Below are 23,839 nucleotides of genomic sequence, written 5' to 3'. Positions count from 1 at the left end.
ATGCTTATCCGCATGCTGCGCAAGGTTTTACCCCTCCTCCCTGAGCAAGCCAGACCTGAAGTAGTGCGGAGCACCATCTTAAGTCGACTCGACTACTGCAACGCACCACTTCTGGAAGCCCCGGTAACACTTCTGGGCAAGCTCCAAAGGGTACAAAATCTGGCTGCCAAACTCGCCTTATCCCGCCCCTACCACAGCTCTTCTACGGCAGCGTTACAGGAACTCCACTGGCTGCCGGTCCATCTACGCGTTCGCTATAAAGCAGCGTGTATTGTGTTTAGAGCTATTCATGGCCTGGGCCCGATCCCTTTGCAAAGAATGTTTGCCTGGTATCTTCCATCTCGAGCTCTCCGTTCCTCGTCATCCAGGCTACTAGTAGTCCCGCGGTTCCAGAGAGTGAGGATGGGTGGCCGCTCGTTCAGAGTAGCGGCGGCCAAACTCTGGAACTCCTTGCCAATATCCTTAAGGAGTTTTGAAGATCCCCGAGCCTTCAGAAAGGCGTTGAAAACCTACCTCTTCCCTAGGACAGGCTAGCTGCTGAATCCGCTGGATCAATGTTCAAAGCGCCAGGATGCCCTTGGTGGTGACAGGCTCGCGCTATATAAGTATACCACAATACCACAATACCAATGGATGGATGGATGGAAGCGGTGCATGGATGGATGGAAGCGGTGCATGGATGGATGGATGGAAGCGGTGCATGGATGGATGGATGGAAGCGGTGGATGTATGGATGGATGGAAGCGGTGGATGGATGGAAGCGGTGGATGGATGGAAGCGGTGGATGGATGGAAGCGGTGGATGGATGGTTGGATGGAAGCGGTGCATGGATGGATGGATGGAAGCGGTGCATGGATGGATGGATGGAAGCGGTGCATGGATGGATGGATGGAAGCGGTGCATGGATGGATGGAAGCGGTGGATGGATGGATGGATGGAAGCGGTGGATGGATGGATGGATGGAAGCGGTGGATGGATGGAAGCGGTGGATGGATGGAAGCGGTGGATGGATGGAAGCGGTGGATGGATGGTTGGATGGAAGCGGTGCATGGATGGATGGATGGAAGCGGTGCATGGATGGATGGATGGAAGCGGTGCATGGATGGATGGAAGCGGTGGATGGATGGATGGATGGAAGCGGTGGATGGATGGATGGATGGAAGCGGTGGATGGATGGAAGCGGTGGATGGATGGAAGCGGTGGATGGATGGAAGCGGTGCATGGATGGAAGCGGTGCATGGATGGAAGCGGTGCATGGATGGAAGCGGTGCATGGATGGAAGCGGTGCATGGATGGAAGCGGTGCATGGATGGAAGCGGTGCATGGATGGAAGCGGTGCATGGATGGATGGAAGCGGTGCATGGATGGATGGATGGAAGCGATGGATGGATGGATGGAAGCGGTGCATGGATGGATGGATGGAAGCGGTGCATGGATGGAAGCGGTGCATGGATGGAAGCGGTGCATGGATGGAAGCGGTGCATGGATGGATGGAAGCGGTGCATGGATGGATGGATGGAAGCGATGGATGGATGGAAGCGATGGATGGATGGATGGATGGAAGCGATGGATGGATGGAAGCGGTGCATGGATGGATGGATGGAAGCGGTGGATGGATGGATGGATGGAAGCGGTGCATGGATGGATGGATGGAAGCGGTGCATGGATGGATGGATGGAAGCGGTGCATGGATGGATGGATGGAAGCGGTGCATGGATGGATGGATGGAAGCGGTGCATGGATGGATGGAAGCGGTGCATGGATGGATGGAAGCGGTGCATGGATGGATGGAAGCGGTGCATGGATGGAAGCGGTGCATGGATGGAAGCGGTGCATGGATGGAAGCGGTGCATGGATGGATGGAAGCGGTGCATGGATGGATGGATGGAAGCGGTGCATGGATGGAAGCGGTGCATGGATGGAAGCGGTGCATGGATGGAAGCGGTGCATGGATGGAAGCGGTGCATGGATGGATGGAAGCGGTGCATGGATGGATGGATGGATGGAAGCGGTGCATGGATGGATGGATGGATGGAAGCGGTGCATGGATGGATGGATGGATGGAAGCGGTGGATGGATGGATGGAAGCGGTGCATGGATGGATGGAAGCGGTGCATGGATGGATGGAAGCGGTGCATGGATGGATGGAAGCGGTGGATGGATGGTTGGATGGAAGCGGTGCATGGATGGTTGGATGGAAGCGGTGCATGGATTGGTGGATGGAAGCGGTGCATGGATGGAAGCGGTGCATGGATGGAAGCGGTGCATGGATGGAAGCGGTGCATGGATGGAAGCGGTGCATGGATGGAAGCGGTGCATGGATGGAAGCGGTGCATGGATGGATGGAAGCGGTGCATGGATGGATGGAAGCGGTGCATGGATGGATGGATGGAAGCGGTGCATGGATGGATGGATGGAAGCGATGGATGGATGGAAGCGGTGCATGGATGGATGGATGGAAGCGGTGCATGGATGGAAGCGGTGCATGGATGGAAGCGGTGCATGGATGGATGGAAGCGGTGCATGGATGGATGGATGGAAGCGATGGATGGATGGATGGATGGAAGCGATGGATGGATGGAAGCGGTGCATGGATGGATGGATGGAAGCGGTGCATGGATGGATGGATGGAAGCGGTGCATGGATGGATGGATGGAAGCGGTGCATGGATGGATGGATGGAAGCGGTGCATGGATGGATGGATGGAAGCGGTGCATGGATGGATGGAAGCGGTGCATGGATGGATGGATGGAAGCGGTGCATGGATGGATGGAAGCGGTGCATGGATGGATGGAAGCCGTGCATGGATGGATGGAAGCGGTGCATGGATGGATGGAAGCGGTGCATGGATGGATGGAAGCGGTGCATGGATGGAAGCGGTGCATGGATGGAAGCGGTGCATGGATGGAAGCGGTGCATGGATGGAAGCGGTGCATGGATGGAAGCGGTGGATGGATGGAAGCGGTGGATGGATGGAAGCGGTGCATGGATGGAAGCGGTGCATGGATGGAAGCGGTGCATGGATGGAAGCGGTGCATGGATGGAAGCGGTGCATGGATGGAAGCGGTGCATGGATGGAAGCGGTGCATGGATGGAAGCGGTGCATGGATGGATGGAAGCGGTGCATGGATGGATGGAAGCGGTGCATGGATGGATGGATGGAAGCGGTGCATGGATGGATGGATGGAAGCGATGGATGGATGGAAGCGGTGCATGGATGGATGGATGGAAGCGGTGCATGGATGGAAGCGGTGCATGGATGGATGGAAGCGGTGCATGGATGGATGGATGGAAGCGATGGATGGATGGATGGATGGAAGCGATGGATGGATGGAAGCGGTGCATGGATGGATGGATGGAAGCGGTGCATGGATGGATGGATGGAAGCGGTGCATGGATGGATGGATGGAAGCGGTGCATGGATGGATGGATGGAAGCGGTGCATGGATGGATGGAAGCGGTGCATGGATGGATGGATGGAAGCGGTGCATGGATGGATGGAAGCGGTGCATGGATGGATGGAAGCCGTGCATGGATGGATGGAAGCGGTGCATGGATGGATGGAAGCGGTGCATGGATGGATGGAAGCGGTGCATGGATGGATGGAAGCGGTGCATGGATGGAAGCGGTGCATGGATGGAAGCGGTGCATGGATGGAAGCGGTGCATGGATGGAAGCGGTGCATGGATGGATGGAAGCGGTGCATGGATGGATGCGGTGCATGGATGGAAGCGGTGCATGGATGGATGGAAGCGGTGCATGGATGGATGGAAGCAGTGCATGGATGGATGGAAGCAGTGCATGGATGGATGGAAGCAGTGCATGGATGGATGGAAGCGATGCATGGATGGATGGAAGCGGTGCATGGATGGATGGAAGCGGTGCATGGATGGAAGCGGTGGATGGATGGATGGATGGAAGCGGTGGATGGATGGATGGAAGCGGTGGATGGATGGATGGAAGCGGTGGATGGATGGATGGATGGAAGCGGTGGATGGATGGATGGAAGCGGTGGATGGATGGATGGAAGCGGTGGATGGATGGATGGAAGCGGTGGATGGATGGATGGAAGCGGTGGATGGGAGCGGTGGATGGATGGATGGAAGCGGTGGATGGATGGATGGGTGGAAGCGATGGATGGATGGATGGGTGGAAGCGATGGATGCGGTGCATGGATGGATGGATGGATGGAAGCGGTGCATGGATGGATGAATGGAAGCGGTGCATGGATGGATGAATGGAAGCGATGGATGGATGGATGAATGGAAGCGATGGATGGATGAATGGAAGCGATGGATGGATGGATGGATGGATGAATGGAAGCGATGGATGGATGGATGAATGGAAGCGATGGATGGATGGATGAATGGAAGCGATGGATGGATGAATGGAGCGGTGGATGGATGGAGCGGTGGATGGATGGAGCGGTGGATGGATGGAGCGGTGGATGGATGGATGGATGGATGGAGCGGTGGATGGATGGATGGAGCGGTGGATGGATGGATGGAGCGGTGGATGGATGGATGGAGCGGTGGATGGATGGATGGATGGAGCGGTGGATGGATGGATGGATGGAGCGGTGGATGGATGGATGGATGGAGCGGTGGGTGGATGGATGGATGGATGGAGCGGTGGGTGGATGGATGGATGGATGGAGCGGTGGATGGATGGATGGAGCGGTGGATGGATGGATGGAGCGGTGGATGGATGGATGGAGCGGTGGATGGATGGAGCGGTGGATGGATGGATGGAGCGGTGGATGGATGGATGGAAGCGGTGGATGGATGGATGGATGGAAGCGGTGGATGGATGGATGGATGGATGGAAGCGGTGGATGGATGGATGGATGGAAGCGGTGCATGGATGGATGGATGGAAGCGGTGCATGGATGGATGGATGGAAGCGGTGCATGGATGGATGGATGGAAGCGGTGCATGGATGGATGGATGGAAGCGGTGCATGGATGGATGGATGGAAGCGGTGCATGGATGGATGGATGGAAGCGGTGCATGGATGGATGGATGGAAGCGGTGCATGGATGGATGGATGGAAGCGGTGCATGGATGGATGGATGGAAGCGGTGCATGGATGGATGGATGGAAGCGGTGCATGGATGGATGGATGGAAGCGGTGCATGGATGGATGGATGGATGGAAGCGGTGCATGGATGGATGGATGGATGGAAGCGGTGCATGGATGGATGGATGGATGGAAGCGGTGCATGGATGGATGGATGGATGGAAGCGGTGCATGGATGGATGGATGGAAGCGGTGCATGGATGGATGGATGGAAGCGGTGCATGGATGGATGGATGGAAGCGGTGCATGGATGGATGGAAGCGGTGCATGGATGGATGGAAGCGGTGCATGGATGGATGGATGGAAGCGGTGCATGGATGGATGGATGGAAGCGGTGCATGGATGGATGGATGGAAGCGGTGCATGGATGGATGGAAGCGGTGCATGGATGGATGGAAGCGGTGCATGGATGGATGGAAGCGGTGCATGGATGGATGGATGGAAGCGATGGATGGATGGATGGAAGCGGTGGATGGATGGATGGATGGATGGAAGCGGTGGATGGATGGATGGAAGCGGTGGATGGAAGCGGTGGATGGATGGATGGAAGCGGTGGATGGATGGATGGAAGCGGTGGATGGATGGATGGAAGCGATGGATGGATGGATGGAAGCGATGGATGGATGAATGGAAGCGATGGATGGATGGATGGAAGCGATGGATGGATGAATGGAAGCGATGGATGGAAGCGATGGATGGATGAATGGAAGAGATGGATGGATGAATGGAAGCGATGGATGGATGAATGGAAGCGATGGATGGATGAATGGAAGCGATGGCTGGATGGATGGAGCGGTGGATGGATGGAGCGGTGGATGGATGGAGCGGTGGATGGATTGATGGAGCGGTGGATGGATTGATGGAGCGGTGGATGGATTGATGGAGCGGTGGATGGATTGATGGAGCGGTGGATGGATTGATGGAGCGGTGGATGGATTGATGGAGCGGTGGATGGATTGATGGAGCGGTGGATGGATGGATGGAGCGGTGGATGGATGGATGGAGCGGTGGATGGATGGATGGAGCGGTGGATGGATGGATGGAGCGGTGGATGGATGGATGGAGCGGTGGATGGATGGATGGAGCGGTGGATGGATGGATGGAGCGATGGATGGATGGAGCGGTGGATGGATGGATGGAGCGGTGGATGGATGGATGGAGCGGTGGATGGATGGATGGAGCGGTGGATGGATGGATGGAGCGGTGGATGGATGGATGGAGCGGTGGATGGATGGATGGAGCGGTGGATGGATGGATGGAGCGGTGGATGGATGGATGGAGCGGTGGATGGATGGATGGAGCGGTGGATGGATGGATGGAGCGGTGGATGGATGGATGGAGCGGTGGATGGATGGAGCGGTGGATGGATGGATGGATGGATGGAGCGGTGGATGGATGGATGGATGGATGGATGGATTGATGGATGGATGGATGGATGGATTGATGGAGCGGTGGATGGATGGATGGATGGATTGATGGAGCGGTGGATGGATGGATGGATGGAGCGGTGGATGGATGGATGGATGGAGCGGTGGATGGATGGATGGATGGAGCGGTGGATGGATGGATGGAGCGGTGGATGGATGGATGGAGCGGTGGATGGATGGATGGAGCGGTGGATGGATGGATGGAGCGGTGGATGGATGGATGGAGCGGTGGATGGATGGATGGAGCGGTGGATGGATGGATGGATGGATGGAGCGGTGGATGGATGGATGGATGGATGGAGCGGTGGATGGATGGATGGAGCGGTGGATGGATGGATGGATGGATGGAGCGGTGGATGGATGGATGGATGGATGGAGCGGTGGATGGATGGATGGATGGATGGAGCGGTGGATGGATGGATGGATGGAGCGGTGGATGGATGGATGGATGGAGCGGTGGATGGATGGATGGATGGATGGAGCAGTGGATGGATGGAGCAGTGGATGGATGGATGGAGCGGTGGATGGATGGATGGAGCGGTGGATGGATGGATGGAGCGGTGGATGGATGGATGGATGGATGGAGCGGTGGATGGATGGATGGATGGATGGAGCGGTGGATGGATGGATGGAGCGGTGGATGGATGGATGGATGGAGCGGTGGATGGATGGATGGATGGAGCGGTGGATGGATGGATGGAGCAGTGGATGGATGGATGGATGGAGCAGTGGATGGATGGATGGATGGAGCAGTGGATGGATGGATGGATGGAGCCGTGGATGGATGGATGGAGCAGTGGATGGATGGATGGAGCCGTGGATGGATGGATGGAGCCGTGGATGGATGGATGGAGCCGTGGATGGATGGATGGATGGAGCCGTGGATGGATGGATGGAGCCGTGGATGGATGGATGGAGCCGTGGATGGATGGAGCCGCGGATGGATGGAGCCGCGGATGGATGGAGCCGCGGATGGATGGAGCCGCGGATGGATGGAGCCGCGGATGGATGGAGCCGCGGATGGATGGAGCCGCGGATGGATGGAGCCGCGGATGGATGGAGCCGCGGATGGATGGAGCCGCGGATGGATGGAGAGGGTGTGGATGGAGGGATGGGATGGTGGATGTAAGGGTGCGAGTGGTGAATGAATGGGTGGATGTAAGGGTGCAAGCAGTGGATGGATGGGGCAAGCGATGGATTGGTGGGAGCGAGCGATGGGCGATGGATGGGAGCAGAGGATGGATGAAGCGGTGGATGGATGGAGCGAGCAGTGGGTGGATGGGATGGAGCGATGGATGGGATTCCGGAGATCGATCCATTTCACAGAATCATGCACTTGTGAAAAAAGTGCAAACCAGTGCAAGCTCAATTACACCGTTTTAGTTGCTTGTTTTTCATTAGCTTATGTAGCTTGCTTTTTTTCCGTGTGTATGTTCTTCCTCTTGAGCCTGGTCTCATTACTTGTGTCCTCCCACTGCTTTACTTTTTATGCACTCTACTTTTTAGGTCTCACCTACGCAATGCGCATGCGCTGCATAGGAGGGCCTTTAGCCTTCGGTCTGGTCATTTTCAAGCACACACTTGTGCTTGTGGCGGCATCCACCTTGCGGCAGCGAGCAGGGGGTGCATCACAGGCACGAGTGCAGTGCTTGAAAATAAGCAGACTGCACGCGCGCACCACTTCCGGGCGCTCTCTCCTCTCGCTTTCTCTCTCTCTCCCGCTCTCTCTCTTGCTCTCTCTCTTGCCCTCTCTCTCCCCCTCTTTTGCTCTCTCTCTCCCCCTCTTTTGCTCTCTCTCTCCCCCTCTTTTGCTCTCTCCCCCTCTTTTGCTCTCTCTCTCCCCCTCACTCTCTTCCTCACTCTTTCCCTTTCTCTCTCCCTCTCCCTCTCTCTTTCTCTCTCTCTTTCTCTATCTTTATCTCTATACTCCCTGCCCTGCCCCAGCGTCTGGTCGCATTTACACATGGGAGGAAGCAGTGCATTTGTGAGATTACGTATGTGCATTTTAAGATTATTCTTATTTTGGTCTGCATTATGTGCACCTCGCTCCGTTGAGCTGGATGACGTCACATTCAAACCTGCCATAAGTCAAATACGACCGAGCAGAACTGGAGTAAGGTGCAACAGGTAACCACTACCAGAGTGCTTTCTGTGGCGGTAGAGCGGTCACTGCGACATGCCGTGAATTATACACTCTGATCTGACGTTTTCAGTTTACTTAGTTGAAAGCATGCATCTCCATCATTACAAGGCTCTTGGTAGCTGCAGGGGATGATTGTGCTTTTTATTAAAGCTACAAATGTTTTCCCATACTCGCCCAAGGGGTTGAATGAAGCCGTGCTGTCCATAATCAACACTGCCAAATCAAGAATGCCGCCAAAAGGGTTCTTGATTTCGAGGGAAACTGTGCGATGGGCGATGAAAAGTTAAGAAGGGTCTCTGTTTCCCTTTTGATTTGAAGCATGACTTCTTCCCGCAGGCTGACCAATCAGATGGGTAGCTTTTCTTCACCAATGAGAGCGAGGATTGCAGCTGACACAGCATGCCCCCCAACCCCCATTGCATATCAGGATGCATTGACAGAAATAGCAAAATACAAGTCTGGTGGCACACTATGCCAAGCACAAATTTTTCGCTTACGTGTTTTTAAGCCACGCCCTTAATTACATTGGCCGCGCCCCTTTGAGAGAATTCACTTTTGGGACCTTATTAGTATTTAGTTATGCAGCACAATATCCCAACATCAACTGTTGCATGGCTAAACACTTATAAGGTCCCAAAGGCGAGACCTATTGGCTAGGCCAAATGCTTGTTTCTTTTGGTTAAATACTGCAGTGTATGTGTTCTTCAGCAGTCTCCCTCCTGCTGTGCTTTGTGTTGCTCTCACCTGTGTGGTTCTCCCTTCTACCCTCCTTGATTTGCTCACCCATGTGTGCTTCTCCCCTGAGCTCAATGTTGTTATAGCAAGTATACGTCACTTGCCGTTTACTTCTCCCCTGCTCTCCATGTTGTTTCTGCTCCGGTATGCATGTTGCAGCTTCCTTAGAGTTGAAAACAAAAATGCTTTTTAAGCTACTTTTGTTTCGTTTGATTTACGATTTGACTTGTGTTGGCAAATAAAGAAAAAAAATAAGACATTGTTCTGTAGGTGCACACATGCGTGGCACCCATGCCTGCAAAATTACATTGTTGGCGGCATAGGCTTTTCCCCCCTCGGCTTTAGGCATGCTGCATTGCATTGATGATGCAATAGAGCATTGCTAAAAATAATTGGAAACGCCAATAGGTCCCAAAAGTGAGTCCTATTGGTATTACCAAAGCTTATTCATATTTGCTTTCTTGTCGAGTGTGGTGACTGATTGAGATGGAAAATTCACGCTTAACTTGAGAGGATGCAACAGTAAGTCTTTGATAGAGACCAACATATGACAGTCACAACTGAACACTGACCCTTTGGAGCTTTCTATTAAAAAGCAAAGGAACTGGTTAGACTTTGATGTTTTAAACATATGTTCCAAGCATGATTGAAAGTGATCCCCTTAACATTCAGCTGCGTGATACTGGTATCTCTTTCTGAGGTTGATCCAGTACTCAGTGTGACTTCTGCAGAGCCACAATATCATTACATCATTTGCATTAGCTGTACTGCGTCGTGAGACCTCGCCCTTTTCTTAGAAATGACGAGTCTCTTCAAACATTTTCCCTAAAAGCTTTGTGCTTTGAGTCAATTATCTGTAAAATGACTCTACAGCTGAAATTACAATCTTCCATTATGAAAATGCCATTCTTAGCCTGTAGTTCTGCTGTACAACGAGATCCAGATCTTTGTTTGATAGATAGCTTTAAAAGAATATTTCAAGTGCGAGTCATCCTCCGACTGACACGAGAAGAAGGTTTGTTTCAATTTTCATGGTAAAGCCCTTAGGAAAGGGGTTGATAATTCCTTCGACTGGGTGGTGATGTGTACATCCCGGCCTGGTGCTTAGCAATTTTTACTGTGTTTTTCTACCTGTAAGGAGAGTAGTGTGCTAAGATGCATTATTGCTTTCTTTTTTTAAAACTAGCACTAAAATACACAATGTTAATAGTTTTTTATGAATCTGTGTTCTAGTGGTAATTCTGATTTGTGTTTTTATGCAGCTGGTGGACAAAGATCTCAGGATCCAAATGCAAGGAGAAATGGTGTTAAAGTGCCTGTAGATAGAAGAATTGAGAATGGGGTAAGGACTCACTATTATACTTCTGAAATTAATTATTAAATTTGTGCTGCTAGTCCAAAGGCTAACCTTTTATTGTTGTCCATCAACTCTGTTTTCACAGTTTTCAGGCTTAGAGTTGGACATACAGTACTCATTTGGCAAATGAGTAGATGTGGGACAGTTTGTCATTACTCAAGCCTGTTCTTCACCAGAGCCAAAACGCTACCCAATAATTAATTTTTTTCAAAAAAAGAATATTCTTGTTAATGTTGTATCGCATATCGCTGTGACCAGGAACTTCACTTTGATAGCTCTGCCTTCTCACTGTTGTTCAGAAAGAAAAACAGAATTAATCCCTTATTTAGGCTATGCTATATTAGTCCCATTAATTGGCCATATGAAATTATACCAGTTACTGGTATACATTGTTCACTCATGGTAAAGTGGATTTATCCATTAGAGCGTTGATGCTGAACTTTTTTACATTATTGTGACTTTAAAAAATATATATATATTTTTTAAGATGCATATATAGTGCATCTAGACCACATGGCATTATGGTGTTTTACAGTGAGACATTCTAAAATAATAGGGTACATTAATATTGGGAAGAGGAAAAAACATGCTAGTCTTTAACAAATGTATAGAACATTTTAGACAGAGCAGGTGAAGGTAGAATTAATCAAATTAGTCTGTCATATTTATTTTCTTTCTTTCTTTAATATTAATTTTCTTTCCTTACCAAATTACAGATTTGTGTTATACAGTTAAAGTTTCCCATCATTTGTTTGTGATCTGATTGGTGTCCGAGTTCTGGGCGAGAGATTCCAGGCTGCATGAGCTGCACATTAGAATGATTGCCTTTGAGCAGGAGAGGTTGAATACCTTGAGGCTTGAAATAGAGAATTAGGACTTTTTAGTTCTCTTTGATTTCTGGAGATCTTGAGCAGTCCGCCATGGATTGTTACCATGGATGACCTTGTGGACAAGACAGTAGATCCTGAATTTGAATCTCGCCGAAATGGGAAACCAGTGCAACTCGCAATGTGTAAACAAAATGCAACTTGTGAAGAATAGGTGAAATGTGATTGAATTTACAGGGAAAGTGGAGTAATTTAGCTTCTGCGTAAAGCACTGCTTTAAATAATCCTGAGGAGATTGTGGCACCCCAGCAAAAAGTGCATGACCCAAAGTCAAGTTTTGAAATAATCTGTGCATGTCTAGCCATCTCTGGCAGACCAGGAGGCTAAGTGGGTGGAATTTTAATGTGTGAAGATGAAAGTTTGCAGCTTCTACCATCTTGCTGATGTGAGAGGAATAGAGTCTAGGTTCTTGGGATTAAATCTGTATCTGATAGAAGATAAAAGAAGGAATTCAGTTTTGAGGGGTTTGGCGAGAAGGACGTTTTATTGCATTCATGTTTTGAATCTGAGGTAAACATTTTAAATAGAGGACAATGTCCCCTATTGTTAACGTCTTAAGAAAGAGCCGACTTTCGTCTGTGTACTGGTGAAGGGGACACCGACCTTGTGGAGGATTAGGCTTAGTGGCTCCATGGAGATATTAAATGATGTGGGTGCTAGAGTGGAGCCCAGAGGATCCCCGTGACACATGCTTGTAGTGGAGGAAGAGCAATTGCCTATTTTCACCAGTTGAAATCTAACAGATAGGAAAGATTTGGACCAACATTTGAACTTTGCCTTGGAACCCAATGCATTGTTTGAGAAATTGAGTTAGTCTTTTGTGGTCAGTTATGTCTGAAAGCTGCTGAGAAGTGAAGAAGAACAATTACGTCGTTTTGGTCAAGTAGATGGTCTCAAGACTTTTAAAGTTGTTGTTTCTTTGCTGAAACCACATTGGTAATTGGCCAGCAGATTATTTTCAGAGATGAAAGCAGAACGTGGGTTTGTGCTTAGAGAGAGGTCGACAGTGCGTTTTTTTTTTTGTAACTCAATGTCTTTTAATTAATGTTTTAGCATATACCAGTGTCAAGCCCAACATACAAATTAATGACCCCCCGTTTCATTGGCAAAAAGTTGCAGGTTAAGCATGATTCCCCCACGCCCCCTCCTTCCCCGGTTATACAGCTGCCCCTTAGGCGTTTCCTGCAATGTTATTACATTTCAATACATAATGCTCTTAGTACAAAAATAGTCTCTCTTCCTGTGTCAGTTGACCTTGAAGATCTCTGAGGAGACTGACCTGCTCTACAGTGAGTAGGTATGTCCCTGCATGAAAAAGTCAGAGAGAGCTCTGCCGCTATCCTGCCATTGCTTAAAATGGTCTCATGTCAGAACTGACGTGATATTAAAGTTGTTTGTATTGTGTATTTGGGGAAGTAAAACATTATTTGTGCCACTGCTAGTGACTGTTCCATACCTCAAGTACAGTCTTAACTGGCAATGCCAGGTAAGTGTTGCACGGTTGTTGGTGCATCGATGACGATGGTAAGTCCCATAGGGATTTACCTACAATTGCCATGTCTATGCATATCCAATTCCTTAGATTAAGTCTGGGATGCTCAAACTACCTTTGACAGTTTGAGCCATCAGGTCATGTCTACTTACTCTAGCTCTTCATCCAACCCTAAGCTAACTCGAGTGGTTTCCTTTGTGAGGTTTGTAATTTCTTTAAAGGAATTTGGGCAGGCAGCACCTGAAAGAGATACAGGAACCTTGGCAAAACATTCATCCTGCCTATCCATGACATGTACAAGGGCCCCCATCTCCTGAGATCCTGCAGTATCAAGCTTTTTAAAATATGCAAATTGTCTCCATTTCCCCAGGCTATTGAGTAGCTGTCCTAATTATCTGATTTTCCCCAAAGTCCATCAGAAGGGCAGTGCACCGATACTTGTTGCTTCACAGCAGCAGGGATTACTGCACCTAACATTTCACACTTTTGCCTGTTCATTTTATATTTGGTGACCACCCAACATTTCTTTTTCTGGCAAGAGTTTGAACAGCATAGCCAGAGTCATCATACCATTGTCTGCTTGTCTATTTGTCTTTATCAGTGATATGCTCGCCTCCCTTACATGACGTTCTTGATAATAATTTTCGATTTGTGATCCTCTTATGTTAAATGTTAAATGTCGTATACTTGTAAAGCGCACAGCTGCCCCAGCAAAGGGGCGTCCCGGCGCTGTATACCGCTGGGGAACCCGTCCTGGCTTTCCATGTGGGATGGTCCCTACTGGGAATCCCCAAGGTGGAGCCAGGCATCCCCAGCGTTGATGGGGCCGTTGTGGAGATTAGACAAGCTAATCCCCAGAGTTGCCGAGTGGGACCCCAGGTTAGAGTAGGCACCGAGGCGAGAATTGTCGAGTCCGCTGACCCTGGTCCACGACCCTGCCGCGTCGGGAATTGAACCCTGGTCCCGGGCCGACTTCTGCTCCCGGGTCTGCCGCCTCTAACCAGTGAGCCACACCACTCCACTTATCAGCTTCCCTAGTCACCCAAGCTCCATTCCGATCTCGAAGATTACTTATATGTGCCCTGGCTGTTTGTGGTCGCAGCCTCTTTGCCAACAAGGTGCCCACTTTATTACCTCTTTTAGAGAAGGGTTGCTTTAATTGTACTTGCTGGCATCGCAGCTTTCCTAGTGCAAAATAAATTAAGCTGGCCTTTGGATCCATGATTTTCCATCTACCTGCTGTGGTGGGGTTAGCTTTATCTAATGTCTCCTGAGCTCTCAACACTGCTGTCTTCTTTTGCTCTTGTGATTTGGCCTTTCTCATCTAGTAGACATTGAGATTGTGTCGCCTCTCACCACTAACTTAAACGCAACCCTGGTTGTTGAGGGGAAGATTTATTTCTGTTTGCTTAGCTCTAAAACTTTGGCCCTAGACACTACTGCTTTATTGGCAGAGTTTTGGAAAGGAGCCAAGTTAAATCTCCCTTCGAGCATCCCATCCATCATGGTTCGAGATTATATCTCTGCGAGCTCAACAGTGATGTGCATGTAGCAGACTATGTGATATAAATAATCAATCCGGGAGTAGACTCCGTGCACTTGGGAGTAAAATGTATGATCTATCGGCAGGGTGTGTTGTCTGCCAGGCATCTGTTACCACCACTTGCTAACCTTGTATTTAAGTGCCACTGACGCAGGTTCTGCATGCCCACCTGCGCTACAATGAACTGTCCATGTGTGCTGTCGGCACCACATGAAAGTGTTCCCCACATCCCCCCACTCCCACATAATCTCAACTTTTCTCCTGTCCACCAATCACCCTATGCAGTTCATCAAGAACTTTTCTTGCCTTTTGGTAGGAGCTTAACTATTAATACAGATCCTATGTTTGTGTGCCAAAGTTTTGCAGACCCTGAGATAGCAGTCACACCCTTGAGGAGTCTAGCACTTTTCTTGATAACCCCGCTTTCAAACCATATTTTCTCTCCAGTGCTCTTAGAAAAGGCTGATGCCCAAAAATGCACATGATATTTCCTATGGCGCGTTCGAAAGTTGTGAGCTGTCACGAGGTGGATTTCTTAAAAGAAAGGAACAAGTCATCATTCAGCAGAATTAACATGAAGGGATATTTAGGTGGCAATCTCTGCTTAAATCCCCTGAAGTACACCTGCTCAGTGTGCCCAGACAACTCTTGCTGTAAAGAATCGTCATTTAATCCCACCCCCTTTGGAGAAAATAAACTTGTCCAACTGGGCCCAAAATCGAATTTGTATATCCTCCACCTCTCCCATCCAGAAACAATGAGAACAAGTATTAGTTTACTAGCTGGTACCCCCCCCCCTCCTCCGCTACTGATATTAGTGATGTAATAGTGATCACCCCCTCCAAGATTGTCAGCGGTGCATAAGGCAGTGTCACAAGCAGTAAAGTAAAAGTGTTCTCGATTTGGAATACCTCTACATGGGTAATATATAAAAGCCATGGCTGTGATCCCCCTGGCACAAAGGTCATAATATGAGTAATACATCTATCCGACTCAAATAACTTGAAATACATTTTGAGCAGTCAACCATTTTTCTCCAGACATCAGTTTGAGTTCTGAAAATACACACATTTTTGTCTTGAATAAATGCTTTTTAATTTTGGTGTGTATATAATAATTCAAACAAGCAAAAACTTGTATATTTGCAGGCTGGACTGCATACAGGAAAGCTACTCAGAGGTTGCTGGAGAGCTACTAGTAGCTCACGAGCTACTCTTTGGAGGCACCTGATCTAGGCCCAAGTGTTCTAGGTCTCAGGACTGTCACTATGATCAGTGGGTATCACTGTCAACTCTGTTTGCCTTTTTGCTTATTTCTCCCCGTACCTGGTCCACACCCCTAACAGTTCTGTCCACATCTTTCTAGTGAAACTACAGGCCCGTAAGAAATGTCCATATGTAGTTCAAATTTTTCTTTTGTAGCATGTAGTTTACATGTCTGAAGTCCCTCCAACTCTACGGGGTTGCTGCAGAGAGATCATAAAACAGGCGAACCCTGCTTCTCTGAACAGAACATGCGGAGTTTGCCTTTCTTTTGTAGTTTTCTTTTCTCTGTAATTTTGCATTTTCACAATATGCAAGGATGCTAGCGAAGCTTTTCGAGAGCAGGCACACATAATGCTTCCTTCCACATCTTTTCTGAGGTTATACATCTGAATGTTGTCCCACCTGTACGGCTTACATAGAGGGGAGGTGGGACAAGAGGTGGAAGATTGGGACTGAAGCTTAGCTCTATTCCCGTGAAGAACTCCCACTGGTACTTCAACCTAAGGGAAACCTTCTTTTAGACTATCCTTCAGAGTGCAAGTGCAGCGTCAAGGTCCCTGCATTCACTGGCCATTAACAGATACCAAAAAAGGTATAGTGAAAGGACTTAGCACTTAACGTTTACAGAACATCATTATGTGAGTTTTGCATATCCACATTAAAAAACGCCCCCCTCTCCAAAGAGGGGGTAGCAAGATGGATAGCCGCTACACAAATGCTAGGCAAAGTCTTTGAGGTAAGGTGACATCACATTCAACAGTAGGAGTGTGAGAAATGTGCCCTCTGCGCTGGGGTGCCACTTGCATACATCTGCAGAGTGGTCACATGAAAGAGCAGGTATACATTTCGAGATGTACTGCTGCTTGGAGGCAGAATGTTGGACGGCGACCTCGGGGGCGAGCAGGAAGTGTACCTGACCACCCTGGGGCCCACCTTCCTAAGTACAAAGACGAGCACTGGCGGGAGACTTCTCAGGGGGAGAGTCTCGAATCTAGGATCGTACACACTATACCAGCATCACACGACAGAGACACCACACCGTAGCTTCTTAAGAACGTTTCTTTATCTCGTGATTCAAAAGGATCTTTATGATCGGCAAAGGCAGGTAGTTACAAATAGGGCAAGGGCCCATAGAGTCTCGGTCAGGGTAGGGGTAGCGGGACAGTCTTCTGGTTCAGTGTCAATATCGGTGCGTATCCGGCGCACAGCTCTCAATCCTTGAGCCGGGGAATACGATGCGATCTTTGGGGTCCGGCCGGACCAGGAGAGTCAGGGAGCCGCGAGTCACTCAGCCGGGCTCAGGTGTTCCAAAGTTGCAAGGGGAGCCGCGAGTCACTCAGCAGGGCTCAGGTGTTCCAAAGTTGCAAGGGGAGCCGCGAGTCACTCAGCAGGGCTCAGGTGTCCCAAAGTTGCAAGGGAGCCGCGAGTCACTCAGCAGGGCTCAGGTGTTCCAAAGTTGCAAGGGAGCCGCAAGTCACTCAGCAGGGCTCAGGTGGTTCCAGCAGAAGTCCTTCTCTGCCAGGCGAGCCGCGACCACGTCAGCAGGGCTCTCGTCGTTCCAGAGGCGAATCTGCCCGATAGTCCCGGAGCATCCCCAGTTATAGGACTGCTCCTCTTTGATCTCCGGAGTTCTGGTCTGCCGGGGTCTTGGCACCTGGGGGCCGCTTGTTGGGGTTTCCTGCGCGCGGCCCTTTGATCCATTCATGTCAGGTTCGGGAGGAGTCCCAGACGCACAGCAGGCGTGGAGCCAGCCCTCAGGGTGGTCGGAGGGCGATCGAAACCCATCTCTCGAGGGGCGGTCGGAGGTGTGAGAGATATTGCTCCTCCCTCTCTCACTCAAGGGGAGCGTGCTGTCCTCCAGCCAAGGTGGCGCCTCTCGGCCTAGGCCGTGCTGGATCGGGTGGCCATCTTAGATGCCGGAAAGTGGGCACACAGGGCTTACGGGCTGGGAAGATGGAGGCACGGACGGGGCAGTCCGGGGACGGGTGTGTGTAACATGGAGGGAAGGGTTGGCTAGACCTGGGACTCAGGGGTCTGTTGTGGGGTACAGCTCGGAAGGGTGTGGCTAAGGGTCAGGGAGGACCACTCACGAGGCCGGGTCTAACATGCGTCCCCCCCCAGCTGAAAGTCTGGGAGAACTACCCACCCTCTTGGGGGTTCTCTTCGCTGAGGCGGAAGAACCTGGAGAGGCCGTCAGCGTTGGCGTGGTTGGTACCAGGGCGATGCTCTACAGTGAAATCCATCCCCTGGAGGGAGATCGACCATCGCAGCAGTTTGGGGTTCTCGCCCCTCATCTGCATCAGCCACCGCAATGGTCGATGATCCGTCTGGACTCGGAAATGGGTTCCGAACAAGTAGGGCCGTAACTTCTTTAGGGCCCAGACTACTGCAAACGCTTCTCGTTCGATGGTGCTCCACCTCTGTTCTCTGGGGAGTAGCCTCCAGCTAATGAAGGCTACAGGTTGGTCTAGACCTTCCTCATTCATTTGGGATAGTACGGCCCCAATGCCGTGTTCCGAAGCATCAGTCTGTACCACAAATTCTTTGGAGTAGTCAGGGGCTCGTAGCACGGGGGCAGTACACATGGCTTTCTTGAGGGCGTCGAACGCCCCATGGCAGGCTGGGGTCCACTGCACCTTCTTGGGCTGCTTTTTGGACGTTAGTTCTGTGAGGGGACCTACGAGGCTGCCGTAACTCCTGATGAACCTCAGGTAGTAGCCGGTGAGGCCCAGGAAGGCTCGGACCTCGGTTTGGGTGGTTGGTGGTTCCCAGGCTAAGATGGCGTCGATCTTAGGCTGTAAAGGGGTGACTTGCCCGCTCCCGACCTGGTGCCCCAGGTAGACCACCGATCCTTGCCCAATCTGGCATTTGCTAGCTTTCACTGTGAGGCCTGCCTGGCGCAGTGCCATCAGCACCCTCCGGAGGTGCTGGAGGTGCTCACTCCATGCCGAACTAAAAACCTCCAGTCACGCCCATCCCCGCCTACTCACCGCCGACCCCGCCCCCTTGTCACGCAGTGCTTCCTCCTAGTAATTTTCCCCCTCGTAGCTAGTGTTTGATCCTGCTCGCGATTCAGACGCTACCTGTTGGCCTCCTGACCCTTGGCTGGTTGCCGACCCGTATTGAGTACGTGACCGGCTCCTGCATTTCCTCAGGTAAGCTGCCATAAAACCTCGTTTCGCTGTAAGCGCCTCATTTATGTACAGTACGGACCCTGACCGTTTCCTTCGGTTCTAGGTCCCCCGGTCTGCCCATTATCACGGTCTACGAAGTTTCCCTCCTGTAACCGATCTAGAAGAATAAGGTAACTTATTTCAAATATCCGGAGCATTGTTTCCTTCATTTTCACAGCGGGACTTGATTTACATGAATCTCGTTCTTCCCGTTGTAGTATCTAGAGGCAAAGATTACTCCCTGCCAGATCCTCGGATCAGGGCTCGAGCCCTGCCTGCCTACAGGTAAGACCGGTCTCCGGTCTTCCACGCCCTAATTCGGCACGTGTGCGGGTGGATGCCTCTATTAACTCTATCCCCTCTTTATGGTTATTTGTTTGACCTACTAACCAGCATGTCGCACCTCTTACACCTAAGGACTTAACAGTCTTACACATGCACTACCATTACTATCTGCACCGTGACCACTTCCTAGTCCCAGGGGCGGATTATAATTATCACCAGACCCCACGTATACCTGTGTCCCTACACGCCGGTTTCGCTAGGGTAATCTCCTTTGCCACTGCGGTCCCCCCTCAAGCCCCCCACCCTCACCTGTCCATTGCTACCCAATTATGTCTGTCCCAGAACCCTAACCCTTTTCCTGCTTTCCCTGACAGCACTCCAAACGAGACAACCCAGTCCTGATGATGGTCCGCATTCACTAAGGACCGAAACGTCGTCGACTCCACAGCGCAAATTACAGGCGCATTCCGCTGTGACTCAAACTAAAAAATTGCGAATTGTATAACATAAAGTCGCTGATTGTTGGTCACTTGTTGAGCTAGTCACTGTATATATATCACCTTGCTCACTCTGCGCCGTTTATCGCTGTTCACCTACCTCACTTGCGTCGCCACTTATCACTTGTACATATTGAGCACCAAGTTTTATCGGTTGTCATTTGAATTCTCTATTTACGTGCTGTATATATTTCTTGTGGCAAGAATTTGTCTTTATATGATTTGAATATCAAGAAACTAAAGATCATTTTTGGACTTCAAACTCCTGTGAATAAGTGTCTCCTTTTTCTGACCGTTGTAATGCCTTGTGCATGCAATATAAATTGTCTTTCTATTCACACCTGTTGGGATATTGTTATTCCTTTGAACTAAAAAACGCGATATCGTCCAGATATGCGGCACTGAACTCTTCCAACCCGGCCAGGACCCTGTTTACCAGTCTCTGAAAAGTGGCCGGGGCATTTTTCATCCCGAAGGTCATCACGCGAAAGCGATAGTGCCCAACCGGGGTGGAGAAGGCGGACTGCTCCTTGGCTCCCTCTGTGAGCGCAATTTGCCAGTATCCGCAGGTCAAGTCAAAGGTGCTGAGAAAATGAGCAGACCGAGACGGTCAATGAGCTCATCGGCGTGGGGGATAAGGTGAGCGTCGGCTCGGGTGATGGCACACCAGTCGGTGACTTTGGGGAGGAGGGAAAACAGGTCAGAGAACTGCCCCAAGAGCTGGCGGCAGTCTTCTCGTTGTCTGAGGGTGAGGGAGGGAGAGAGGTTCACTCCGTCCATGGAGCCATCTTTCTCTTTGGTGCACAGGAGGTCAGGGAGAGGCTCCGTTTCCTCTTCCGCCCTGTCATCTGTGGCCAACAGTAAAATCAGCTCCGTACGCACGAAGTGAGGCTTGAGGCGGTTCACGTGTAGGACCCGCAGGGAGTTCCGGGGGAACTGGACGTCCACCAAGTACGTGACTTGGCTCTTCCGCTCGATCACCTTGAAGGGCCCCGTCCACTTATCTTGGAGGGCGCAGGGTTTTACTGGGGCCATGACCCATACCTGCTGGCCCGGCTGGAACTCGACCAGAGTGGCATTCTGGTCGTACCAGCGCTTCATTTCTTCCTGGCTCGCTTCCAGGTTGGCCTCGGCCAGCTCCCGGAACTTCCGAGTCTGGTTTCGGAGGGTCAGAATGTACCGGAACACCTCCTGAGGGGGGTCTCGGGGTGCCGTCTCCCAACCTTCTCTGACCAAGCTGAGGGGCCCCCGGACAGGGTGTTCGTACAGTAATTCAAACGGGCTGAACCCCAAGGATTTCTGGGGGACTTGTCGGTAGGCGAACAAGAGGCAGGGGAGCAGGACGTCCCACTTCCGCCGGAGGGGCTCCTCTAGGCCCATGATCATCCCTTTTAGAGTCCGGTTAAACCGATCTACTAGGCCATTTCCTTGGGGGTGATACGGAGTGGTGAACCGATAGGACACTCCACATTGCTGCCAAAGGGACGTCATGTATCGGGAGATAAAGTTCGTCCTGCGGTCACTCACAACTTCTCGGGGAAATCCTACCCGGGAGGGACCGGTAGCTTGCTCCCGGCAGAACTCCTCTCGGGAGGGGCCCCCCTCGTGGCGCCACTGCGCCAATTCGGGCAGATCACCCAGCTCGGTGATCTGTGCGGGATCGGGGTGTATGGGTTCGTTGTCAGCGACATCTTCTCCTCGTGGGGAGAGGTCGGAGGTCTCGGCTGGATCGGCCCTGTCATCATCCACAGGAGGGAGGCTGGCAGTTTCGTCCTCGACTTCCCCGTCGGGGGGCAGTCGGGCTGCCATAGATCGGGTGGTGGTGCACACCCACTCGGGGAGACCCATCATCCCGAGGTGGGTTCGTCGCTCGACCTGCTTCCATGGAGAACTTTCCAGGTCGTTCCCCAGGAGGCAGTCGACCGGCTGGGAGGTCCGTACTGCTACTTTCAATTTACCTGCTACTCCTTCCCACTCGAATGGTATCAGGGCTACCTTACACAAGCTCTCAACGTTATCTGCTGAAATTACAGGGCACAGGACATTGGGGAGGATCTGGTCCTCTCGTACTAAATGACTAAGTACACCCGTGATGCTGGCTCCGGTGTCACGGAGGGCCTCCACTCGGTGGCCATTCACTGTTACTAACTGGCGGCACTTCTTGGTGTTGGTAAGCAGGGCATTCCCGGGGACCATCTCCCTATCTCCCAGGGATACTAGGGTCATGGCAGTAGGTTCCCATCCCTCGGTGTCCTCAAATTCCTCCCCTAGAGCTACATTCGCTATCTGCCTAGCCGGGGGAGTTGTGGTCGGGATACGTGGGGTCATGGGGCACTGGGGATCGCTGGCGTAGTGCCCGGGCTTTTGACATCTCCAACATGTTATGGTCACTCGATGCTGTCTACCTGGGGGACCGGCAGCAGCTGGTGGAGGTGCGGGGAAACTTGGCGGTGGGTTTCTCGGGGGGCTACGCTGGGGACCGGACTGGGCGTCCCGGGGTCCTCCTGGGTTCCCCCCCTCTCTGGCGGGGTGGTCCTTGATTGTTGCGGGGGTAGTCACCTACGGGGCCCCGGGCGACCCGGGTGTTCACCCAGCGATCCGCCTCGACGGCCAGCTTCCTCGGATCTGCGAGCTTGCTGTCGAGCAGATGCTGGCGTAGCTCCACAAAACAATTCGTGGACAAATGTTCCCACAGCATGAGGTCAGTTAGTTCTTCCATGGTGGTCACTTTGCTGCCCTTGACCCATCCTTCGAATGCTCTGCTAAAAAAGTTTACGTATTCCACCCAGGTGGTGCCAGGAATCTTTTTGCAATCCCGGAACCGCTGGCGGTACATTTCTGGGATGAGGCCGTATCTCGTCAGGAGGGCCTCCTTCATGTGGCTGTAGGAAGTCTGCACGGAGGGCGGGAGATCGAGCAGGGTGTCTCTCCCTTTGCTCAGGAATCGACCCCACAATCTGGCCCCCCAATCTTTCCTTGGGACTCGGTGGGAGGTCATGGCAACTTCATAGGCCTTGAACCATTGCTGGATGTCGTAATTTTTGTAATATTCTTTGACCACATCTTTGGGGATGTGGACCTTCGGCTCTGCCGGGAGTCCGGTCTCTCGGTTCCCCAGGGGCCGGTTCTCTTAGTTCCTCGCCTTGAGCTCGAGCTCCTTCAAGCTGCACTCGTGCTCCAGCTGGAGTCTTTCCTTCATGCTCTCGCTGGAGTTTCTTCTCCTCCAATTCTCCTTGTACTTTCATTTGCTCGATTGCAAGTTTCTTTTCTGCCAATTTTATTTCGCCTTCGATCTTCAGTTTGGCCATCTCAAGCTCGTGGTGGCGACGACTTTTTTGATCCGCGAGCGTTTCCGGGGATAGGCCCCCGTCTGGCACGATGCTTCGTACCTGGCTGCTGCTTTCCGTCTGGGGGAGTCCCGGTTCGTCTGGCTGCGCCGCCGCTCCTTCTGTGCGGGGGACTCCGGACTCCACCCAAGCTTTCAATGCTTTCTGCATGTCTTCCTTTGTTTTGAGGCCAGTGGTAGCGATTCCCAGTTCTTTGCAAAATTCCTTTAGTTCTTTGTGCGAGTACTCCTTCAGTTGTTCTACACAGAATGCGGTACTCGCGTCGACTTCCATGGTACTCATGATGGTTTCTTCTGTCATCTTTGATCGGTAGTGCGTTAGTCGTGTACTGTACGATCTGTAGATTATGGCTCGTATCCCGTCGCTTGCCACCAGTGTTGGACGGCGACCTCAGGGGCGAGCAGGAAGTGTACCTGACCACCCTGGGGCCCACCTTCCTAAGTACAAAGACGAGCACTGGCGGGAGACTTCTCAGGGGGAGAGTCTCGAATCTAGGATCGTACACACTATACCAGCATCGCACGACCAAGAGGCACCACACCGTAGCTTCTTAAGAACGTTTCTTTATCTCGTGATTCAAAAGGATCTTTATGATCGGCAAAGGCAGGT

The 23,839-nt window shown here is 51.3% G+C and overlaps 1 protein-coding gene across 3 annotated transcripts in view; it reads left to right on the top strand.

Annotated features, from left to right (window-relative positions):
- Nucleotides 1–23,839, top strand: part of TP53BP2 (tumor protein p53 binding protein 2) — a 273,982-nt gene that overhangs the window by 113,125 nt on the left and 137,018 nt on the right. For all 3 annotated transcript variants that reach the window (XM_078649843.1, XM_078649842.1, XM_078649844.1), the window contains exon 4: nt 10,647–10,726. In XM_078649843.1, coding sequence (XP_078505969.1) covers nt 10,647–10,726 — 80 coding nt within the window. The remainder of the gene's footprint in view (nt 1–10,646; nt 10,727–23,839) is intronic.

This window comes from Lissotriton helveticus, chromosome 6 (assembly GCF_964261635.1).
Source record: "Lissotriton helveticus chromosome 6, aLisHel1.1, whole genome shotgun sequence".
Taxonomy (NCBI): Eukaryota; Metazoa; Chordata; class Amphibia; order Caudata; family Salamandridae; genus Lissotriton; species Lissotriton helveticus.
This window is presented reverse-complemented; position numbering and strand designations above follow the sequence as displayed.